Genomic DNA, 18,431 nt, shown 5'->3' with positions numbered 1-18,431 from the left:
AGATCTTGGTATCTAAATACCAATCTCCAATAAAAGTAACTAGGGCTCCTTGAAGAAATAGCTAATTCTAGGGCCTACATCCAGGGAAAACTGGCAGTGCCAGAAAGTAAAAATACAATCTTAAAAAAAAAAAAAAAAAAAAGATGAAGGCATGTCAAAAGAATTTAAGAGCCAACCTCAAAGAGTTCCCAATAGCCAAGGTTGAAACAATTTACACAATAAATAATAGGATTAGATTTTAACCTAAAATACAAAGTAGCCATGTTCACATACTAATATAAACAAAGGACCAAATAAATAGGAAAGAGGAACAAATTTAAGAAAAAAATCTAAATAATATATACAGATACTACCTCCTCCCCTTGACTATGGGTTAGACCTAGTAATTCAATTCCAAAGGCAAAAGAAGTATAGAAAGTGGGAAAATACAATAGAAATACCCAGCAGGCACCAACTTAGCCAGTGAAGGAATATCACCAGTAATATTTACTGACATTGTGTATCCTGTGATTATGATATAGTGTAGAAGGGCACATCACGTCTGTGCTATCCTTCCTTAAAAGCATAACCTCAAATCTCATCACAAGAAAACATCAGACAAACCCATTATTAAGGGACATTCTACAAAATAACTAACCCGTACTCTTCATAGAGTCAAGGTCATGACTAAATAAATGCAATGTGGTGTCCTGGACTGGATCCTGGAACAGCAAAAGACATTAGTGGAAAACAGATAAATAAAAATAAAGTCCATAGTATAGTAAATAGTACTATCCTAAGGTTAACTTGAGTTTTCACATATAGGCCATAGTTTAAAAGGTGGTAACATTGGGGGAGGCTTGGGGAAAGGTGTAGGAAACATCCCTGGATTATCTTTGCAACTTTCCTATAAATTTGAAACTTCCTATAAATCTGCAATGAAAAGGTAAAGGTCATTAAAGAAAAGTACAGGAAAGCCACAGCACTGAAAGCATGGCTCTATTTAATATTAAGAAAGGAACTTACAGATTATGTACACATTTTCGCAGTAATTTGATCAACACCACAGTTTATTTGTAAACATATTATATGTGTCAATAATCAAATTGACAACACTTTATACATTTTGTTGTAGAATATTAACATCATACCAGAAAACAATCCACTGTACTCAGTTACAGAGTTTTGGTACTTTAAAATCTTTAAATACAAACTGTATTTGAAACACTGAACATAAAATAGAAACAATGAATGGCAGAGAAGATTGACAACATCGAGTAAAAAAACCTGGTATTTCTCCAGAAAATGAATATAAAACCAGCTGATTACATATTTAAAATGAAAGAAAGGAATCGAGAAAATCAGATATGTTTTTAAACGACATAAAGTTGCATTCCTTTAGACCCACCTGGGAGGTGTATCATACTAAATTCTGTGTCCTTTTTGATATTTCTTTTTCTCTTGGTTTCTAAAGAATGTATCCCATGGTTTAAGGACATTAAGGGGAGAACAGAAAGGGAGGTAGCACAAAGCCAAATGAAATTACTTTAAAATTCTTTCATAAGTCTTCTTTGGCAAATAAAGTCTACTCTTAAAATTTAACGGTTTGTTGAATGGGATCGACAGTTCTAAGATTAGGAGATGAGTTAACATATGGATGAAACAAAGCCAAGTTCATAAAGCAAAGCACAAAAGCAGCTTTCACATTTTACTAACAGCTCTAAAAAGCAGATTCTCCCTCCTTAAAACTATGAGAGGTTTTCAACTGGGAATCAGAACCTTTCCTCATTCACAGGAGAAAAACCAGAGTTGTCCACCTGTTTTTCCAGTACTTTCCCTAAAATTCATGATCATTATTAGGTTCTAATTCTTTCCCCATTATCTCTCAAAGGAAATATAGCAGCAAATCACTCCCATATTTTAAGTTTTCAATTCACCACCAACTGGGTTCACTGCCAACTACAAATTATTCGATTCTTTATTAGTGTACATGTCATTACAGTAGGCTTAGATTGTTAATACAGGAATAAATAAAATAACTACAGTTAATATAAACAAAGCAAATGAAAATGAGATTAAAGAGCCCTGATCAAGTTGAAATACTTACAACTTTCGGTTGAAAAACTGTAGAAGTTACATACATACCTAATAGTACTAGGAATGTACAATATCAATTATTGGAAAAATAAATGAGTGATTCACAGTCATAAGAAATTATTTTAATATTAGTATGTATTTTGCCTTTTACAGACAAACATTTATAACATACACTTGATTTCTACCTCATATAAGACAAAGTAGAAAACGAAACGTTACTGCACTTACCCAAAACACGGCACTGACTGTGTGCCACAGGTAACCTGCTCCAAGATATTCAATTCTATAGGTAGGCCATTGTATTGAATGAATGGTTATGTTAACAGTTTTAAGAAAGGCATATATTTCCAGTAGTATGTTAAATACACAAATACCAATTCTATAAATAACAAAATTATCAGCAAAAATGTTTAGGTTATAACATTCCCAAATTCTCTAATGCTTTAAATGTTTTAGATATATGTTGTTTGACCAGTTAGTTTGGTTACAGTTTTAAACAAGCAAACCATTATCCTATGAGAAGAGCTACACTAAACTATAACACTGCACAAACTTCCCAAGGAAGGTAACTTAAAAAATCTAGAAAGTGATTCCAATTATTCTAATTAACATTTGAGATCTAAAAGAATCAATGACTCAAGAAACATTTTAAAATTACTCAATTTTTCTTTATCAGTTCCTCCAAAACTATTCACATAAATTTAAGATCCAGATTGCTTAAGAATATCTTCAAAGGAGGTTTATCACCAAAGTGTTTCTGATCAGAAGACATAGCCTTAATACCTCTAATAGGTAATTCTAACCTATAAAATCACAATCCTTGGTTTCAAAACATCAAATTCAATTTCATAACAATTCATTGGTAAAGCTACTAAACAAAAAATCAGTCTGGGTGAAAACGTGCAGCAGCCACAGTTACAAGAGTGGAAAATAAATTCTATTTTTCCATAAAGACTCTATGAAAATATAAAGCCCAAAGTGAGTGACAACAGAAGTCCACATACAAATGTTGGTTTAAAAATAGAATGTTTTCCAAAGCTTCTCATGAGATGTCAATGTATAGTCATAGTCTGAGTTAAGATCTTATAAATCAAGGTTAAATTATACATAACTATGCTGATTTACATACTTTCAACAATGTTCAACTCATGTACATAATTTACAGATAGCCACAGAAATTCTTAATGCCCCATCATATCATCTCTCAAAACTGGATGTTTATTGTTTTATAGTTTTGCTACTTTAAGTACCAAGAAGCCTTTTCAGAGGAAGAGTTCCACCTCTTCCATGATCCCCTAGAGAGTAGGTAACAAAATATAAAATTAAACAAGATTTATGTTTGATAAACTAACATATAAAATTACCACTGCAATATTCATAGTGACTGCTTATAAACATAACAGTCATCATAAAGCCTATAAAGTATATCCTCAGTTTTATAAAAGAAATGCAGATTGTCTCAAGGTAAAAAATACAGTGCAGGCTGCTAAAAAGCTCTTTGTTGCCTTAGGAGGTGCAATAATGAGGAAAACTTGAAAAAACGTGAACATGTTTCCCCAATCTTTTAACATCGGTTGGGCGTGAATTGCACTGCAGCAGCAGGATGCTTTTTAGTGGCTGGCACTATAAAGCTAACGTTAAGAAAGAAAAAAGGCAGAAAGTGTGAGCAACAAATGGTGGAACCGAATTATTGCAAATGGAGATTAGCAGTAAGAAGCGAGGAAGGTGACCGTCCACTCCATTCTGATAAGATGCCATCTTTAAAGATTAAGTTCTTTGCAGGAAGTGGAACTCCTGCGTCAGCACAGGAGGACTGCGAGAGCACACTGGAAAAGCTGGCCTCAGTGGGAACATCCAGTGTTGAAGCACCTTCCTAAAAGACCAAGGAACCGGAGAAAATTCCTAGATTCAACACTTAACCAAATAATTTAATACAGTTCATTATAAATACTGACTCTGATGACCCAAGATGTTTGTGGAACACAAAGCACCGTGGGAGACGCAAAGATCAACCTCACAAACCCCAACTACTCAGGGACATCCATTCCACACTTACCATGTCCAAAACCCTAACTCTCCAGTTAAGTTCCTCCCCAGCCCTCCCTACTCCCTACATCATGCTAGCCCAGACACTGGAGAATCATTCTTGACGCCTCCCTTCTTCACCACACCCTCAATCTTTTCCTCACATTGAATTAATCACCAGGTTCTAGCAATCTAACTCCAACATATATCCTACATTATTCATTCCCTGTAGCCCACCAGCATATACTCCAGGCCAGTGGTCTCCAAAGTGGGTACTCACTCCAAAGTTGGGTATGGGGCTATAAAAATTTTAGAAATCCTCTACCAACTACTGCATCCTTACAAAATTTCTATTTTTGTGTATGTTTTATAATACACATAATTTATTGATTTAACAGTACATATGTATAATAAACCTTTACTATGGATACATGCAAAATTTGGGGGTATTTTTAATTAAAAAGGGAGCTCAGCTACCAGCAACTCTCACTTGGGCTATGACAGTGGTCTCCGACCTGGTCTTGCTTCTATGCTTTGTTCCTTCTTAATCTGCTCTTCAAATGGTAACTAATCTTTTAAAACAGCTGATCAGAAATAATATCATTCTTGTTTAAAAGTCTTTAATAATTTATCTTTTCACTCGAACATAAAATATAAATTCTTTGATATACTCTAGAAGGCTCTGCTATCCTTTCCTCTTCAGCCCCACCTCTTGCCACTATTCCTCCCCCGCTCCCACTTTCACAAGGTTTCCACCACACCAGCCTTCTTTCCTTTCCTTGTACACCAAGTGCTTTCCTCACACAGGACCTTTGCTCCTATCAAGCTCTGCATGGCACACTCTTTTCCATCTCTTAGAAGTTTCAGCTTTTATATCATCTCTGTCCATTTAAATTAGGTCCCTTTAGATCCCATCAGATTCCAAGGAGTCTGGCTCCTTCAAAAATACCCATTGAAATCTGTCATTACTTATATATTTCAATGTTTACTTGACTATTTACAGTCTCAAACATCATTATAAGCTCCACTAGTGTCTCCCTCTGCACCTAATAAGGGGTCTGGTATAGAGTAGACTCAAGTATTTAAAATAAATGAAACAAAACTCCAAAACACTGATTTCATAATGTTGGATCACATCTTCTGAACAGAAATACTCCATTCCCAAAGTTTATCTACAAATCAAGTCTACAGAGTATCCTTTCTTTTCTTGGGGAAGGGGGAAGACAAAAGGTCTAAAGCACTGGCCTGCACCACAAACAGACAGCCTCCTCTCAGCAACCAAGAACCACTGCAGTTAATGGAAGCGTATCATGTCCAAGAACTAGCACCTAGCATGGTGCATGGCTCATGGGGTAGATGCTTAACACAATTTCTCTTGAACGAAACACTGGCACAGAACAGAGTCTCAGCTTTAGACGTTCTTCATCTGGACAGTGAAATCACATGCAAGAAAACTAACTTCCTAAAGCTCAGCATCTTAATCAATTAAAATCAGTGCTTATTTCATTACTGTGGAGACTCAATACAAACGTCAAAGTGTTCTGCATCCTATATCGCTCTATGCAAATACCATTTGGATTTTTTGAGTTTTGTTACCTGGAATGAGTGAACAAAGTTAAGGACTTGTAGAGACAGTTTTCTACTGGAATGTAAGAGGTTCTGAAGGCTGAAAAACAAGGGTAAAAAGTTTAAAATAAATATAATGACAAGAACTAATATCTCACAAGAGTTTAATTTCAACAATTTAAGTGCATTTATATATGTAAATACATTCTGTTTAATCACATAAACTTTTTTAAAAGTTTCAGTGGTTCTCATCAATGAAACTTCTGCCAGTTTAATAATATTAAACAGTACATAAAAAGACCATTTTAAAATAAAAAATCATGTATAAAACCAAAACTGAGAGGTTACTATTAGGAAAAGTTTAAACTATCAGTAAATGTAAATGTTAAATGAAAGAAAATGTTTAAAATGAAAACTCAGACAGGAATGACCATTATAATACCAACTTCAAACACCCCAATTAATTTTAAAATACACCTGGGTAAAAAGTCTAACAGATTTAATATACATCAACCCACTTAAATCAAGTATTTTTCAAATATGTAAACTGGTAACAATTATGGTAGCCATCTTAAATCTGTATAGTATTTCTACTTTTTTACTCATGTAGATAACTTTCAGAGAACTGTTGAAATCATTGGTCAATTGAGGTATTTTCAATCTTCTGATAAAGTATATTAAGCCAATTAGATGGATTACTTATTATCCAACTTTGTTTTTTTAAATAAAGAAGTCAAGGAGACCTTTGGACATCGGCTCTCCCAGCCACTCTACCAAGACAATCAGATTCAGGGATATTCCTCTCTGCTCAGCAGTCACATAAATTTTACTGCCTCTTAGCAACTCCTCCCAATGGATCAGAGTCAGCATGTGAGATAAAACCTACACGTCATCTCTGATACGTAATAGATGCTCATTTTAGAAAACGTGGAAGCTGAAGAAAATCTATAAACTCAGCTATAATTGCACCAAAAGAGATAATCACTATTTACATGACATAACTTGAGTGTGTTTGCTCAGGATGACAGAAGTGCACAAGGGAATCTCATATAAGCATGTGATTTTTATCACACTCTCACCAAACCTGGGTAACTAAGTTAACATACTTAAAATTAACCAAAACATGTACCCCCCAATGTCTGCATGTGTCAGATTCTTAGGTGCTGAAGTTTAATTTAGAAAAATATAGAAAAATCCTTAAACTAGCAATCTTTATTCAATCAACAAATAGACACAAGGCAATTACCATGCTCATGTGTGAAGTAAAAGAAAATAAGATGTAGCAACTGAGCACCAGAAGTCTCATAGATGAAAAGATGACAATGAATATAAACCCTCACCTCTCTTTTCTGCAAAGGCCATGTGTAGCAATTTTTCTACAAACCTTCCGGTTTAATTCAGAACTAAATAATGGAATTCCAAAGCACAGCTCGAGAGGAACCCAATCTGCTTCTGTTGTAGCAACTACAAAATGATATAGTTATTAATCACATATGTATTTACATATATTATGACTGACCAGGGTCTGTTAACTGAGGTCCAGGAATTTTCAGGTTCCTCTCAGCCCCCGCAGTCCATCAACAGGCTTATTAATAGGGGAGAGGATTCAGAGAAGTCAGTGAATCTCTAAACAGTAAAGAATCTTTTTTGAGTGTGTACATGCTTCTGGGGCCTTTTACCCCCACCCCCACCCCCACCACCCCAAGAAAGACATTGCAAGACATCTACAACATGAAAGAATTTAACACAGGAAAAATGAAATACTCTCAGGTCGTATTTTTATAACACTTTCATTGTTATCCTAAACATATAAGCATGTTTCCTAGTGAATACTTATTAAAAGGTTATGGATAATCAGAGCAAACAATGACACCCAAATGATTTAACAGAAGAGTTAAATCTCAGAAACTAGTCTAAAACTGAAGATAATTCTTAAAGCCTTACCAGAGTTTTGTTTTGCTGCTGAGTCTATAGCTGCTTCCTCAATGACCATTTCAAATGACTCTGTACTCCCATTTACGTCTGAACCAGAAGCCAAATCAGGTTCTCCTTCCAATGAAAGGACATACACAATATTAGGATTCTTGTAATTGGCACAAGTCATTCAATAGCCTTAACAGAAGAAAAGCCGTTAAGCAACAAGAATGACAATAGAGATTCACCCTGAAGCAGCTGTTTCCAACTAGGGTCAATCCTGTCCCCCAAGAGACCTCTGACAGCATTTAGAGACCTATGCAGTTGCCATGAAAGGGGACAGGGATGCTACTGATTACCTAGGAAAGCTAAACGTCCTACAATGCATGGGATAGGCCCCCGCAGCAAAGAATTACCCAGCTTAGAATGCAAACAGTGCTGAAGTGGTAAAACCCTGGCCCAAGAAATGAGGACTCAAAAGGCAGACCAAGAGGTTAGCCTTTCACGTAGATCATTCCCAAAGTCACTTCCATCCCCATGGAAATGTGCAATCAGATGTCATTCCTCCTCAAAATTCTTTGACTTTTCATATCTTCCAGTACATATGATCCTCCAAGATCTCTTGATCTTAACCTTTTTCTCAACTCTCATTTTCTGCTACTTACCAACAAATTCTTTCTTTTGATCAAGAGCTACTTGAGTGTCTGACTCCCTCCACCTGAAAGGCTGCTACCCTCCAAATAAACAATCATCTCTTATGTACCCAAATCCTCATTTTTCAAAATTTAGTTCAAACTTTACCTTCTCTAAGAAGCCTTCACTGATGGCTCAGTTGGGCTGAGATATGCCTTCTCAGTCCTACATTATTAGCACATTAAGCTGTTGCCAAGCTCCACCGCAGACTTTTAACAGTACAAAGCAGGCTGATTCATTGGTTTGTCTCCCTTCCTAGAGTTTTATTTATTCCTTAGGTCTCAGTAATTCCTATATTTCCAGTACCTAAGCAGATACTGCATAAATGTTTATGGGATGAAAGAAATAAAACATGACTGTAGCAGACATGATTTGTAATGACTGCGTAATCCATACATCTGTTTGGAAAATGCCCTCTGATACGTGGCAGCCAACTATTAAAATTAAGTCAGATCCTCTGGCCAAAGGCAAAGGACCAGGCATGAATATTCAACTCAAAGGGAGCCAATCCAATCCACTGGATGGGTGGGGAGTAATCAATCATATTTACTCAAGATTTCACGCTAAAAGGCTCAGGGAATATAATCAATCAATGACAGATGTCAGAACTGTATGGTTTTCTAGAGTTATGGACCAGAGCTGGAACCATGGGCTCCAAAGCCACATACAAGCCAAAATTATGCCAGAGCAGCAACAATCAGTATATGAGAGAAGGTGACTGGAAAACACATTTTTTAATTAGGAAGAAAAAAGGGAATCAGCTGTTGACAACGTGCAGACTGGGTTGGAGACAGAAGGAGAATACGGTCAGGAAGGCTAATGAACAGGAAAGGACTGTGACAACTCATGATTAAAGGATCGAGACACAGACCAGAATGACAGTCACGAGGAATCTAAAGAGAGAGAAGGGAAGACAGAAGATGACATCTAGAGACTAATCACAGAACGTGGAAACTAAGGGGAAGCATGGCAAAAGAAAGAATAGACAAAGATTCTGGGCTTGGGTGATGAGACAGTGGTGCCTTTGACAGAAAGAGAATGGTTCAACAGGAAAAATTGTTAGTTCTACTCTGGAAAGACCGTGACACAGAGACTGAAGTTTCGAAGCTGTCCTTTATGTAACTGAAAGCCTATAGACATGGAGCAGAGATTAGAGGGCTAACACCCCACAACCATTCTGTAACTCCAACCCCAGGCCAATAGCCTTTTAGCTGGGCACTTAGTATTTTCTCCATCCAAACAACTGATATTTATCCAAAGGATGTCACAGAATAGTGTCTCATCTTCGTGAAAAAATACCAAGTATTAAATAATTCAACATCCCCACAAAAGTCTCCCTGCTTCTTAAGTATTAAGATTGTGATCAACTCAATACAGTGATCTTAATTCAAAGAACCCAACTGTGAGCTGACCTCGCTCATCAGAAGCATCACTGAGTTTTCTGTTTGCAAGCTGGCTAGAAGCATTCAACATGGTGACATATCCACAAAAATGCTGTAAGTCCACTTTGTTCCTCAATATCTGCAAAGCTTTATGAATGCCCATATTGACACGAGTAAACTCTAAGAAGAAAGAGTGACATCACATTATAAGTAAACAGTTTTATAACATAACATGATATCAAACATGTAAATATACTCTTATTAAACAATTCTGGGAATTACTTTTATACTTTATCGACATTGGTTCCAACAAACAACTACCTGTGAGTGTAAAAGGATGACGTACATATACATTTATAGCCTTCAGGAGGCACTTATTGTATCAAAACAAATTACCTGCTAAGTAAAAGCAAATAGGACCAGTCAGTGGCAAAATTCTCTAGGCTTCTTTGTGGTTTTATTCTGCCTCGAATGCTTACTTGTTGGGCTTCTGCCAGGAAAGTATTAAATACATATTTTTGAAAAAATTTTAGAAGTAAAATTATTCCTATTGAAACTAAAGCTAAAAATGTACTTGAAATTATATCCTTAATAAATTAAATATTATGCAAGTACTCATAAATAGATTAACTTTGAAAGGTGCTCTATACTCAAATATGAAGATTCCTTTCTTTTATAATTCATAAAATAATCTTCCAAGGCAAAAGAGCTATTCATCAGCTTTTGAGATTTTATAGTTTGAAGATCCTGTTGTCACTAGTCTATATGTTCAGGTGGATATTTTCCCCCACAGAATTTATAAAGTGTCAAAGGATTAAATAGCAAAGTTTAATTGCAGAGAAATACTTATTTCTGAGAAGAGGCTGTTTTTTGGAAGAGAAAAACTCTTCTCCAAATTTTTTTTTAAAAGATTTTATTTATTCATGAGAGAAACACAGAAAGAGGCAAAGACATAGAGAGAGGCTCCTTGTGAGGAGCCTGATGTGGGACTCAATCCCAGGTCTGGGATCACGCCTTGAGCCAAAGGCAGACACTCAACTGCTGAGCCACTTAGGTGTCCCTCTTCTCCAAATTTCATGAACATTTATTCACAACAGGCAAAAGAGAGAACTGAATTTCAAACGGGAGATTTCTGCAGTCTAGCAATGTAAGAAGGAAAAAGATCTTTTTAAAATCTTCCTTTTCCTGACGTTGGTGGAGTAAGGGACAGTGGGGACTATCATTTTGGAAGAATATTAAGTTCTTATACAAATATAAGTTAATTTTAAAAAAAGAAAAAAAACAAATTAATGCAAGTTAGGTTACTTGAACCATTTACTGCTCTCTAAAAATTCAAGCAATATGGCTTTAAGAACCAGAAATACAAGATTACAGAACAGCAGTTTTACATGAAGTAGGAAACAGAACTGCTATATGAGTATCATTTTTAACCAGATACAGAAAAGGTTATCTTCTATACTAAACAAAATAAAGAATAAATTTGCTTTTAACAAAAATTCTGTGAGCATCTTTCATCAAATGCACTATAGCTCACATCCAATTCTAGAAAAAGATAACTTTAAACAGGGCCTTCTCCCTTGATTCTAACTAGCTTAATTTAGCTCAAACTCAAATCCTCTCTAATAACAAAAATAACATTTAAATTCAAAATCAGATGCTGAAAGAGGAAATACATGCAAGTACTCTGTGAACCGTAAAATAGCATACACATGTTCATTGGCATCTAGTTCTAAATTACCTAAAAAAGCTGCAGGAAGGTGGGAGGGACAGTATGTAACATTGGGGGGAGGAAGGAGATCAACATTCTCTGCATAAAATATTCCCAATAAATTATCTTCTCCCTTTGCCTCCAAATAAATAAACAATAAAAGACATGTGAAAGTCTAAACAGAGAGAAAACCTAGTCTTCCACCTAGGTAGGCAGAGACCCACTGATATACTTCATCTCAAAGGCAGACTAGTCTTCCTTCAAAGGTCCCAAGTGAGTCTTATTCTACTAGTTCTTTGTGGGAAAAGGCACATGACAGAAAACTACCTTTGCCAATACTCCTTTTCTTAATTATTAAAGACTTATTTACTTGAGAGAGAGAGCACGTGAGCATGAGCAGAGTTAGGGGGAGGTAGAGGGAGAGAATCTCAAGCAGACCCCCTGCTGAGTGTGGAGCCCAATGTGGGGTTTGATCTCATGACTCTGAGATCATGACATGAGCCAAAATCAAGAGTCTAATGCTTAACCAACTGAGTCACCCAGGCACCCCCATCTTTGCCAATACTCTTTAAAAGCCACATGATAAGACCCTAGAACTTAAAATTTTTAAGAATTCACTTCTTACGTTTTCTACCAAACTGTTGATAAAGATTAATAATGATAAAGAAGTCAAACAGATATAATTCAAAAGTAAGATACCTCCTTGTAGTTCTGTTTCATCAAATGGAAATGGTATGTGGACAGTTTCTCCTATCCCATGCAAACCATGCCCCTAAACATGAAGAAACACAGTTGAAAGGTATACAAGAAACCTGTATTTCCAAGAACAAACAGGTAATCAAACAATAAATAAGACTATGCCATGTAATGATATATTCTATGTTAATATTCCATTAAAAAATTTTTCAACAATTTTTTATTTTTCTCCAGCAAGCAAAGATCATCTTAAGTGCATATTAATTTATAAGACTGAAGTCAAGTACACTCACACAAGGGTTAGCTGCTGTTCTGAGAGAGGAAAGTGGTAAAAGAATCCCATCATCCATCAGCTGGTATATCATGAACTGGGAATGCAAAACTCAAAAACCTGCACTCAGTGACATATATTCAAAATTATATAATTATAAAAGCCCCTCAAAAGGGGTTAAATAACTTAATGGCTGTTATTTTCAAGGCAGCTGCAGAAAAGAAAAGAGAGAGAGAGAGAAGCTCCCTATGAACCAAAATGGAAAGGTCTCTACTTGATAAGTGAAAAAAGCATGGGACTATACTGTGCACTGGCTCACACATGCATAAAGAAATTCTAGGTGGGTATTGGCAGAAACCAATAAATGTATCTGATTTGGAGGAGAAATGGGAAAAATGGGGCAGTGTTAGAAGTGCAGTGATACTTTTCTCTGTGTATCTTTTAATAATGTTTTATTTCTGAATCATGTGTAGGTTCTACCAATTCAAAAATTAAATTTAAAAAAATCTGAATCTCACCACCCCACTCCCATGCTACAAATAATGATTTATTTTTATCTCCTGCATTCAATTAATGTTCATTTGAATTCTGTTAGTTTTAAAGGGTTTTTGCATTTAAATCCCTAAATTTGTTATGGCTTTGCAACTGTGCAAGAATAATAAGCATGAAAAATTTAATTTTATGTTTATGTGCCTTTAGTGTTGTTATAATAGAAAATTTAAATTAACACTGGGGAGCTATATATTTTTCCCTTTAAAAAAAACTCTACATGTCATTTAAATTGAAAGTACTCTGACATAAAAGAAAAAAATCATTTCAGAGAAAAATTGCACTCATTTAGATGGTTCAAATAACAACTTGAACATTATTTCTTTGGACAGCTCCCTTCTACTTCATTGGTACAGTTATGATATGAATCCTAACCAAGACTTTATAATGAAAGCATGGTTTTAATCAAAATCTTAATTTTGCTACAAGTTCCAGCAGGGTGAATTTCTTCCATAAAACTTAATAAAGGAGGCATCCTTTTTTAGCAAAAACAAAACTCTGTAATGAACATTTTAAAACTCCTCTGCTTCTACTACCATTACCAATACATACATAACGTCTTTTGAGATCTTCCTATGTGTTAAGTGCAGGACCATGTGGATTATGCAAGTCAGTCATTCGTTTCAACCTTATAAGGCCAGAATCCCGTTAAAATCTCTAGTTTGCAGGTAAGGTATTCAAGATTACTGAAATCGCCCAAGACTTCTAATAAGGGTAGAATCAAGATCTGAATTTAGGCAGACTGACTCAAGCCCACGCCTAACCCATTCCATGATGTCATCTCCCACCACTAAGCCCTGCTAGGGGTTCCTCCCTGCTGGCTAACACATCAACCCTCATGGCTTCAAGTACCTCCATGTGCTGATGCAGACACTTAAGTCAGTGTCTCCTGTTCAACTTTTGTTTGGATTTCAAAATATTTTCAATTACTGATTAGGTAGCTCTACCATCCAAACGTCCCACAGACACCTTATATTCAACAGGCCCCAACACAACACATCATCTGATCCCCATCAACTGGCTCTTCCTCCTCTGTTCTCTCAAGTAGTGATATCACCATTCTTCCACTTTCATAAGCCAATATCCGGGGAAACATTCTCTTCCTCTTCTCATGTCCTTCTCAGACATCTGATCAATTCTATTAATTTTAATTTGTAATAATTCCTGAATCCATTTTTTCCTTTCAATTTTTATTACCACTTCTCTGATCTAGGCTGTCTTCACCTCTTATTGGGACTCCTATACTAAATCCTAACTGGACCTCTTGCTCCAGGTATCTTACCGCACCCAATCAGTCTCAGCATACTCTCCAAGCTGATCTTCCCAAAACATATTGACCATATAAATCCTCTGCTTAGCACCTTTCACTGGCTACCATCAATCTATAGGGTAGAGTCTAAGCTCTATAGCAAAACAGTCAAGGTACGCTATATGCCAGGGCCTGCCTACATTAAAACACTCATGAGAACCTCCTCTGAGCCAGGCACTGTTCAGGTACTAGGGAAGTAGCAGTGGAGAAAAAGAAAAAAATCTCTGCCCAGAGATTTATTCCTGCTGCCTGGCCTGGCTCTCTTCTGTATCATCCTTCTATACATAAACAGAGTCTCATTCTAACAAGTGTCCCTTAAGCCTTTCTCCTTGCCTCAAGGCTGAATCGGGTACTTCTGTCTAATGCTTGCACTGTATATAATCCTATTCAGCACTCAGAAAAAAAACTGAAACTGACACCTAACGCAACATTTTCCAACAGACTTAAATCCCTTAAACTCAGGGACTGTGTCTTATTTGTATATCCCCGTTAATTAGCACAGAATATGGCACAAATGGTTGTTAGTGGAATACATTAATGAAATCCTTATTGAGAACCTATTATGAAGCAGAAAGCGTGCTGCACACTTCACACACAGTCTTGTTTCATTCAACAATCATAGGACTATAAATTGCTTATCTCACCATTAGCTGCTACTATCACTTTTTGTTGCTATACAATAAATATTGCCATCTCCATTTTACAAGCCAGAAACTAAGCATAAGTATCTTTGAAATGCCACACAGCTCATTAGCACATGAAAAGAGGCTCACCATCATTAGGCATCAGGAAAATACAAATCAAAACCACAATGAGATACAGCTTCACACCCTAGGAGGGTTATAATAAAATAAGTCAGATAATACCAAGTGCTAGTGGGAATATAAAATGGTGCAGCCACTCTGGGAAACAGTCTGGAAATTCCTTAAACAGTTACATATAGAACTACCATATAATCCAGCACTTCCAGTCCTAGCCACCTACCTAAGAGAAATGACAACAGGGTCACACAAAAGCCCATAAATGAACATTTATAGCAGTGACTACCATTATTCCTAAGAGCCATAAAGTGGAAACAATCCAAATGTCCACCAGCAATGGATGGAAAAACAAAATGTGGCATATTTATACAAGGGACTCTTATTTGGCCGTAAAAAGGAATGCAGTACTGAATCATGAAAGGCTGATGCATGCTACATGATGAACCACGAAAACATTTTACAAAGTAAAAGAGGCCAGGGACAAAAGACCATGTATTACATGACTCTACGTATGTGAAAGGCTCAGAATAAGCATTCTAGAGAGACAAGTAGATTAGTGTTGTTTAGGGCTGGGGAATTGGGGAAGTGAGAACTAAATGTTCAGGAGTTCTCTTTTGAGGTGATATAAATATTCTAAAAATGAGCATGGTGATGGTTGTGGACACCTGTGCCTACACTGAAAACCACTGAGTTGTACAATTTAAAATGGTGAACTGTATGCTAAGTGAATTCTAGCTCAACAGAGCTATTTTAAGTACAGCCACACGGGCAGCAAAAGAGGAAGCTGGAATCCAAAGCTGGGTCTAACTACAAAGTCTGTGTTGTTTCTGGGAGTCCCACACTGCCAGACAAACGCCAGGACAAAAACCCACATCTGGTCTCTTACATTTCAGCTTTACAAATGTCAAATTACATCCGACTGCAACTCAGTAGAAAGCTAGACAAATTGTCATCTTTAAAATCAAAATCCAAAATTGGTTGTTTCAAATAAAGCCACAGTACCTGAATCAAAACTGCCGAATGTGTCAAAGCATCATTCAACATCGTCAGCACATTTGATGTAGGAACTACCCCAGGATCATGACCCCAAGATGTTATTAGTAATCGATCATAACCCTATGGAAAAGAAATGAATAAAAGATAAAATGGTATTTAGAAATTAAAAAAAAAAAAATAAGAAGGTCACTATAATGTTGTTTACCAATTTCTATCCTCCTCAAACCACACCTCACACAACGTACCTGGAATATGTCTGGTAGTTTTCGAAGTCTTGTACCTTTGGACAATAAAAGAGATGGTGGTCCTTGACCAGTGATGTAATAAATGTACAGTTTAAACCAGACAGAACTGACTTCTGGGATAGCTGGTCCAATATGCTGTAATCACAAAGCAGGTAAGAGAAAGTTTCAATACATAGGTAAGGCAGCCAAATCTCACAAGGGACCCAGGATAGTTTTGCAAAAGCTAAGCCTCGCGTGTTAACTGCTACTATCCTTATAAAAATAAATTTCAAACGCTCCATTGAAACAGTTTAAATGTTTTCCTAAAACTGAGAAAGCACATCTTACCACTGCAATTGGGTGAATGAACTCGAGTAGAACACCAGGGTTTGAACCTTGGCTTTGTCGTCTCAGCTCTATCATCTTAGGAAGGTCACTTAAACTCTCTGTGCCTCACTTTACTCTCCTGTAATGTGGTGATAAAATATCTACCTTATAAAGACACTATAAGGTTGTTCAGAAAGGTTTAAAACAGCACTTGTCATACAATAAGCTCTATTCCAAAGTGTTAGTAATTGTCATTAATCACATGCAATTTTTCACAAAAGGGGCTATCTAACCTTCCATCCACCTTACTATTCATTTAGTTCATGGACTCCTACTAATGCCTAGAAGCTGTGTTACAGAATAGGAGGAAGTATGTATATGGGATGGTGTTGATGGTTGCGGGGATGGGTACACAAGAAATTATTTTTAAAAGGCTGGTAAATGCCAATCAATAACCACTCCCACTGAATAGAGGACAAATTTGGGGGTGTGGGAGGTATGCTCACCAAAGCAGCTAGAACAACAAAGCAATAAAATCAACCTTGTATAAGGATCCCTTCCTTTCTCCTACACCATTAACCTGGCACATCTAGGAAAATCAGGCAGGATGTAGCACTGAAGAACAGTGACATGATCCCCTCTGAAAATGGCACAGGCCACAATGTCCTTGCTAAGTACACAAATACACAACTGATTTATTTTTAAAAAGTAAAAAGCCAGCAGCAATGTTCACAAGTCAATTTACAGATAACTAGAGTTTTAGCTTTTAAACATAATCCTTCCTTTCCAGTTTATTTAGCAATCATAGAAGCCTCTTATTCTTCCTAATTAAATTGACTTTTTCCCTCAAGGCAATCCAGGCTTCCTTAAGAGCATCCAAAACATTCTCTTTAAATTTAAATTTAAATTGACTTTTTCCCTCAAGGCAATCCAGGCTTCCTTAAGAGCATCCAAAACATTCTCTTTAAAATACTGCGTTCATCAATGTGGCGCCTGGGTGGTTCAGTTGGTTGAGCATCTGACTCTTGGTTTCGGCTCAGATCATGATCTCAGGATCCTGAGAATGAGCCCCACGACAGGCTCCTTGCTCAGAGCCAAGACTGCTGGAGATTCTCTCCCTCTGCCCCTCTGCCCACTCGCACGTGCACTCTCATTCACATAAAGTCTTTAAAAGATATTAATAAAACACCACATTCATCATGAAAACTTCAATGTATCACAAGTTGCTAGACGATGCGTGAATAAAACATACCATTTCTACCCTCACAAACTGAACCGAACATCTTTCAACAGCATAAAATACAAAAGTGCTTTCTGAGTTACTGGTTTTAATATCTGGCATCTGCAAACTGAAAAATAACATGATAAACCAGTCAACCTCTTCATCAAGTCACCTCAAGGACGTCTGAAATGACAGCACTGGTGATACTTCACATGGCTCTTTACCTGAGGGGTACAGCTGCTCACAGGCCGGATTTCATTGGTGAGAGGAGCCATGGACACGAGCAGTGTGTAATTTTTGTTGAGAACTCGGCTGCAGGTTGCAGGGTCCAGACCAAGGAGGCTCTCACAGCGTAAGAGATCCAGAGGAAAACCTGAATCATGACCAAGCACACACACAAAATGAAAGACTGATGATGTGACACAACATCTAAGACAAAATATTGGTAACTACCTTAGTGTTTAAACATTGTTTTCATAGACAGAGTACCCCTATTAACAGTGTCAAATTTCCCTGGAAACAGGAACTCAGGCCCTTTAAGACTTAAAGCCAACAGTCTTTATTCCCTGGTCTAGGAAGATAATTGTCTACTGGTGTTTCATGAAGCTACTACTTTTACGATAAAAGTATGGATTTGCTCTATCTTCCTTCTTCTCCATCTCCAGCCACCCCAGGGCAGTGGTATATTAGAAAGAACCATGTGCCACAAAGA

The 18,431-nt window shown here is 36.7% G+C and overlaps 1 protein-coding gene across 2 annotated transcripts in view; it reads right to left on the bottom strand.

The window, feature by feature from the left end:
- Nucleotides 1–1,031: 1,031 nt before the first annotated feature.
- The window catches only part of FAM91A1 (family with sequence similarity 91 member A1), a 42,749-nt gene continuing 25,349 nt past the window's right edge, over nucleotides 1,032–18,431 (bottom strand). Inside the window, exons 16-24 of one of the 2 annotated variants that reach the window (XM_072774396.1) lie at nucleotides 17,944–18,092; nucleotides 16,192–16,326; nucleotides 15,953–16,066; nucleotides 12,064–12,136; nucleotides 9,687–9,836; nucleotides 7,612–7,716; nucleotides 7,008–7,131; nucleotides 5,698–5,767; nucleotides 1,032–3,949 (exon numbers count right to left, since the gene is read on the bottom strand). In XM_072774396.1, coding sequence (XP_072630497.1) covers nucleotides 3,764–3,949; nucleotides 5,698–5,767; nucleotides 7,008–7,131; nucleotides 7,612–7,716; nucleotides 9,687–9,836; nucleotides 12,064–12,136; nucleotides 15,953–16,066; nucleotides 16,192–16,326; nucleotides 17,944–18,092 — 1,106 coding nt within the window. In that variant the 3' untranslated portion in view covers nucleotides 1,032–3,763. The remainder of the gene's footprint in view (nucleotides 3,950–5,697; nucleotides 5,768–7,007; nucleotides 7,132–7,611; nucleotides 7,717–9,686; nucleotides 9,837–12,063; nucleotides 12,137–15,952; nucleotides 16,067–16,191; nucleotides 16,327–17,943; nucleotides 18,093–18,431) is intronic. The other variant, XM_072774398.1, reaches the window with a different exon arrangement.

Source organism: Canis lupus, chromosome 14 (genome assembly GCF_048164855.1).
Source record: "Canis lupus baileyi chromosome 14, mCanLup2.hap1, whole genome shotgun sequence".
NCBI classification, from domain to species: domain Eukaryota; kingdom Metazoa; phylum Chordata; class Mammalia; order Carnivora; family Canidae; genus Canis; species Canis lupus.
The sequence above is the reverse complement of the archived record's forward strand: the minus strand, read 5'-3'. Positions and strand labels throughout refer to the sequence as shown.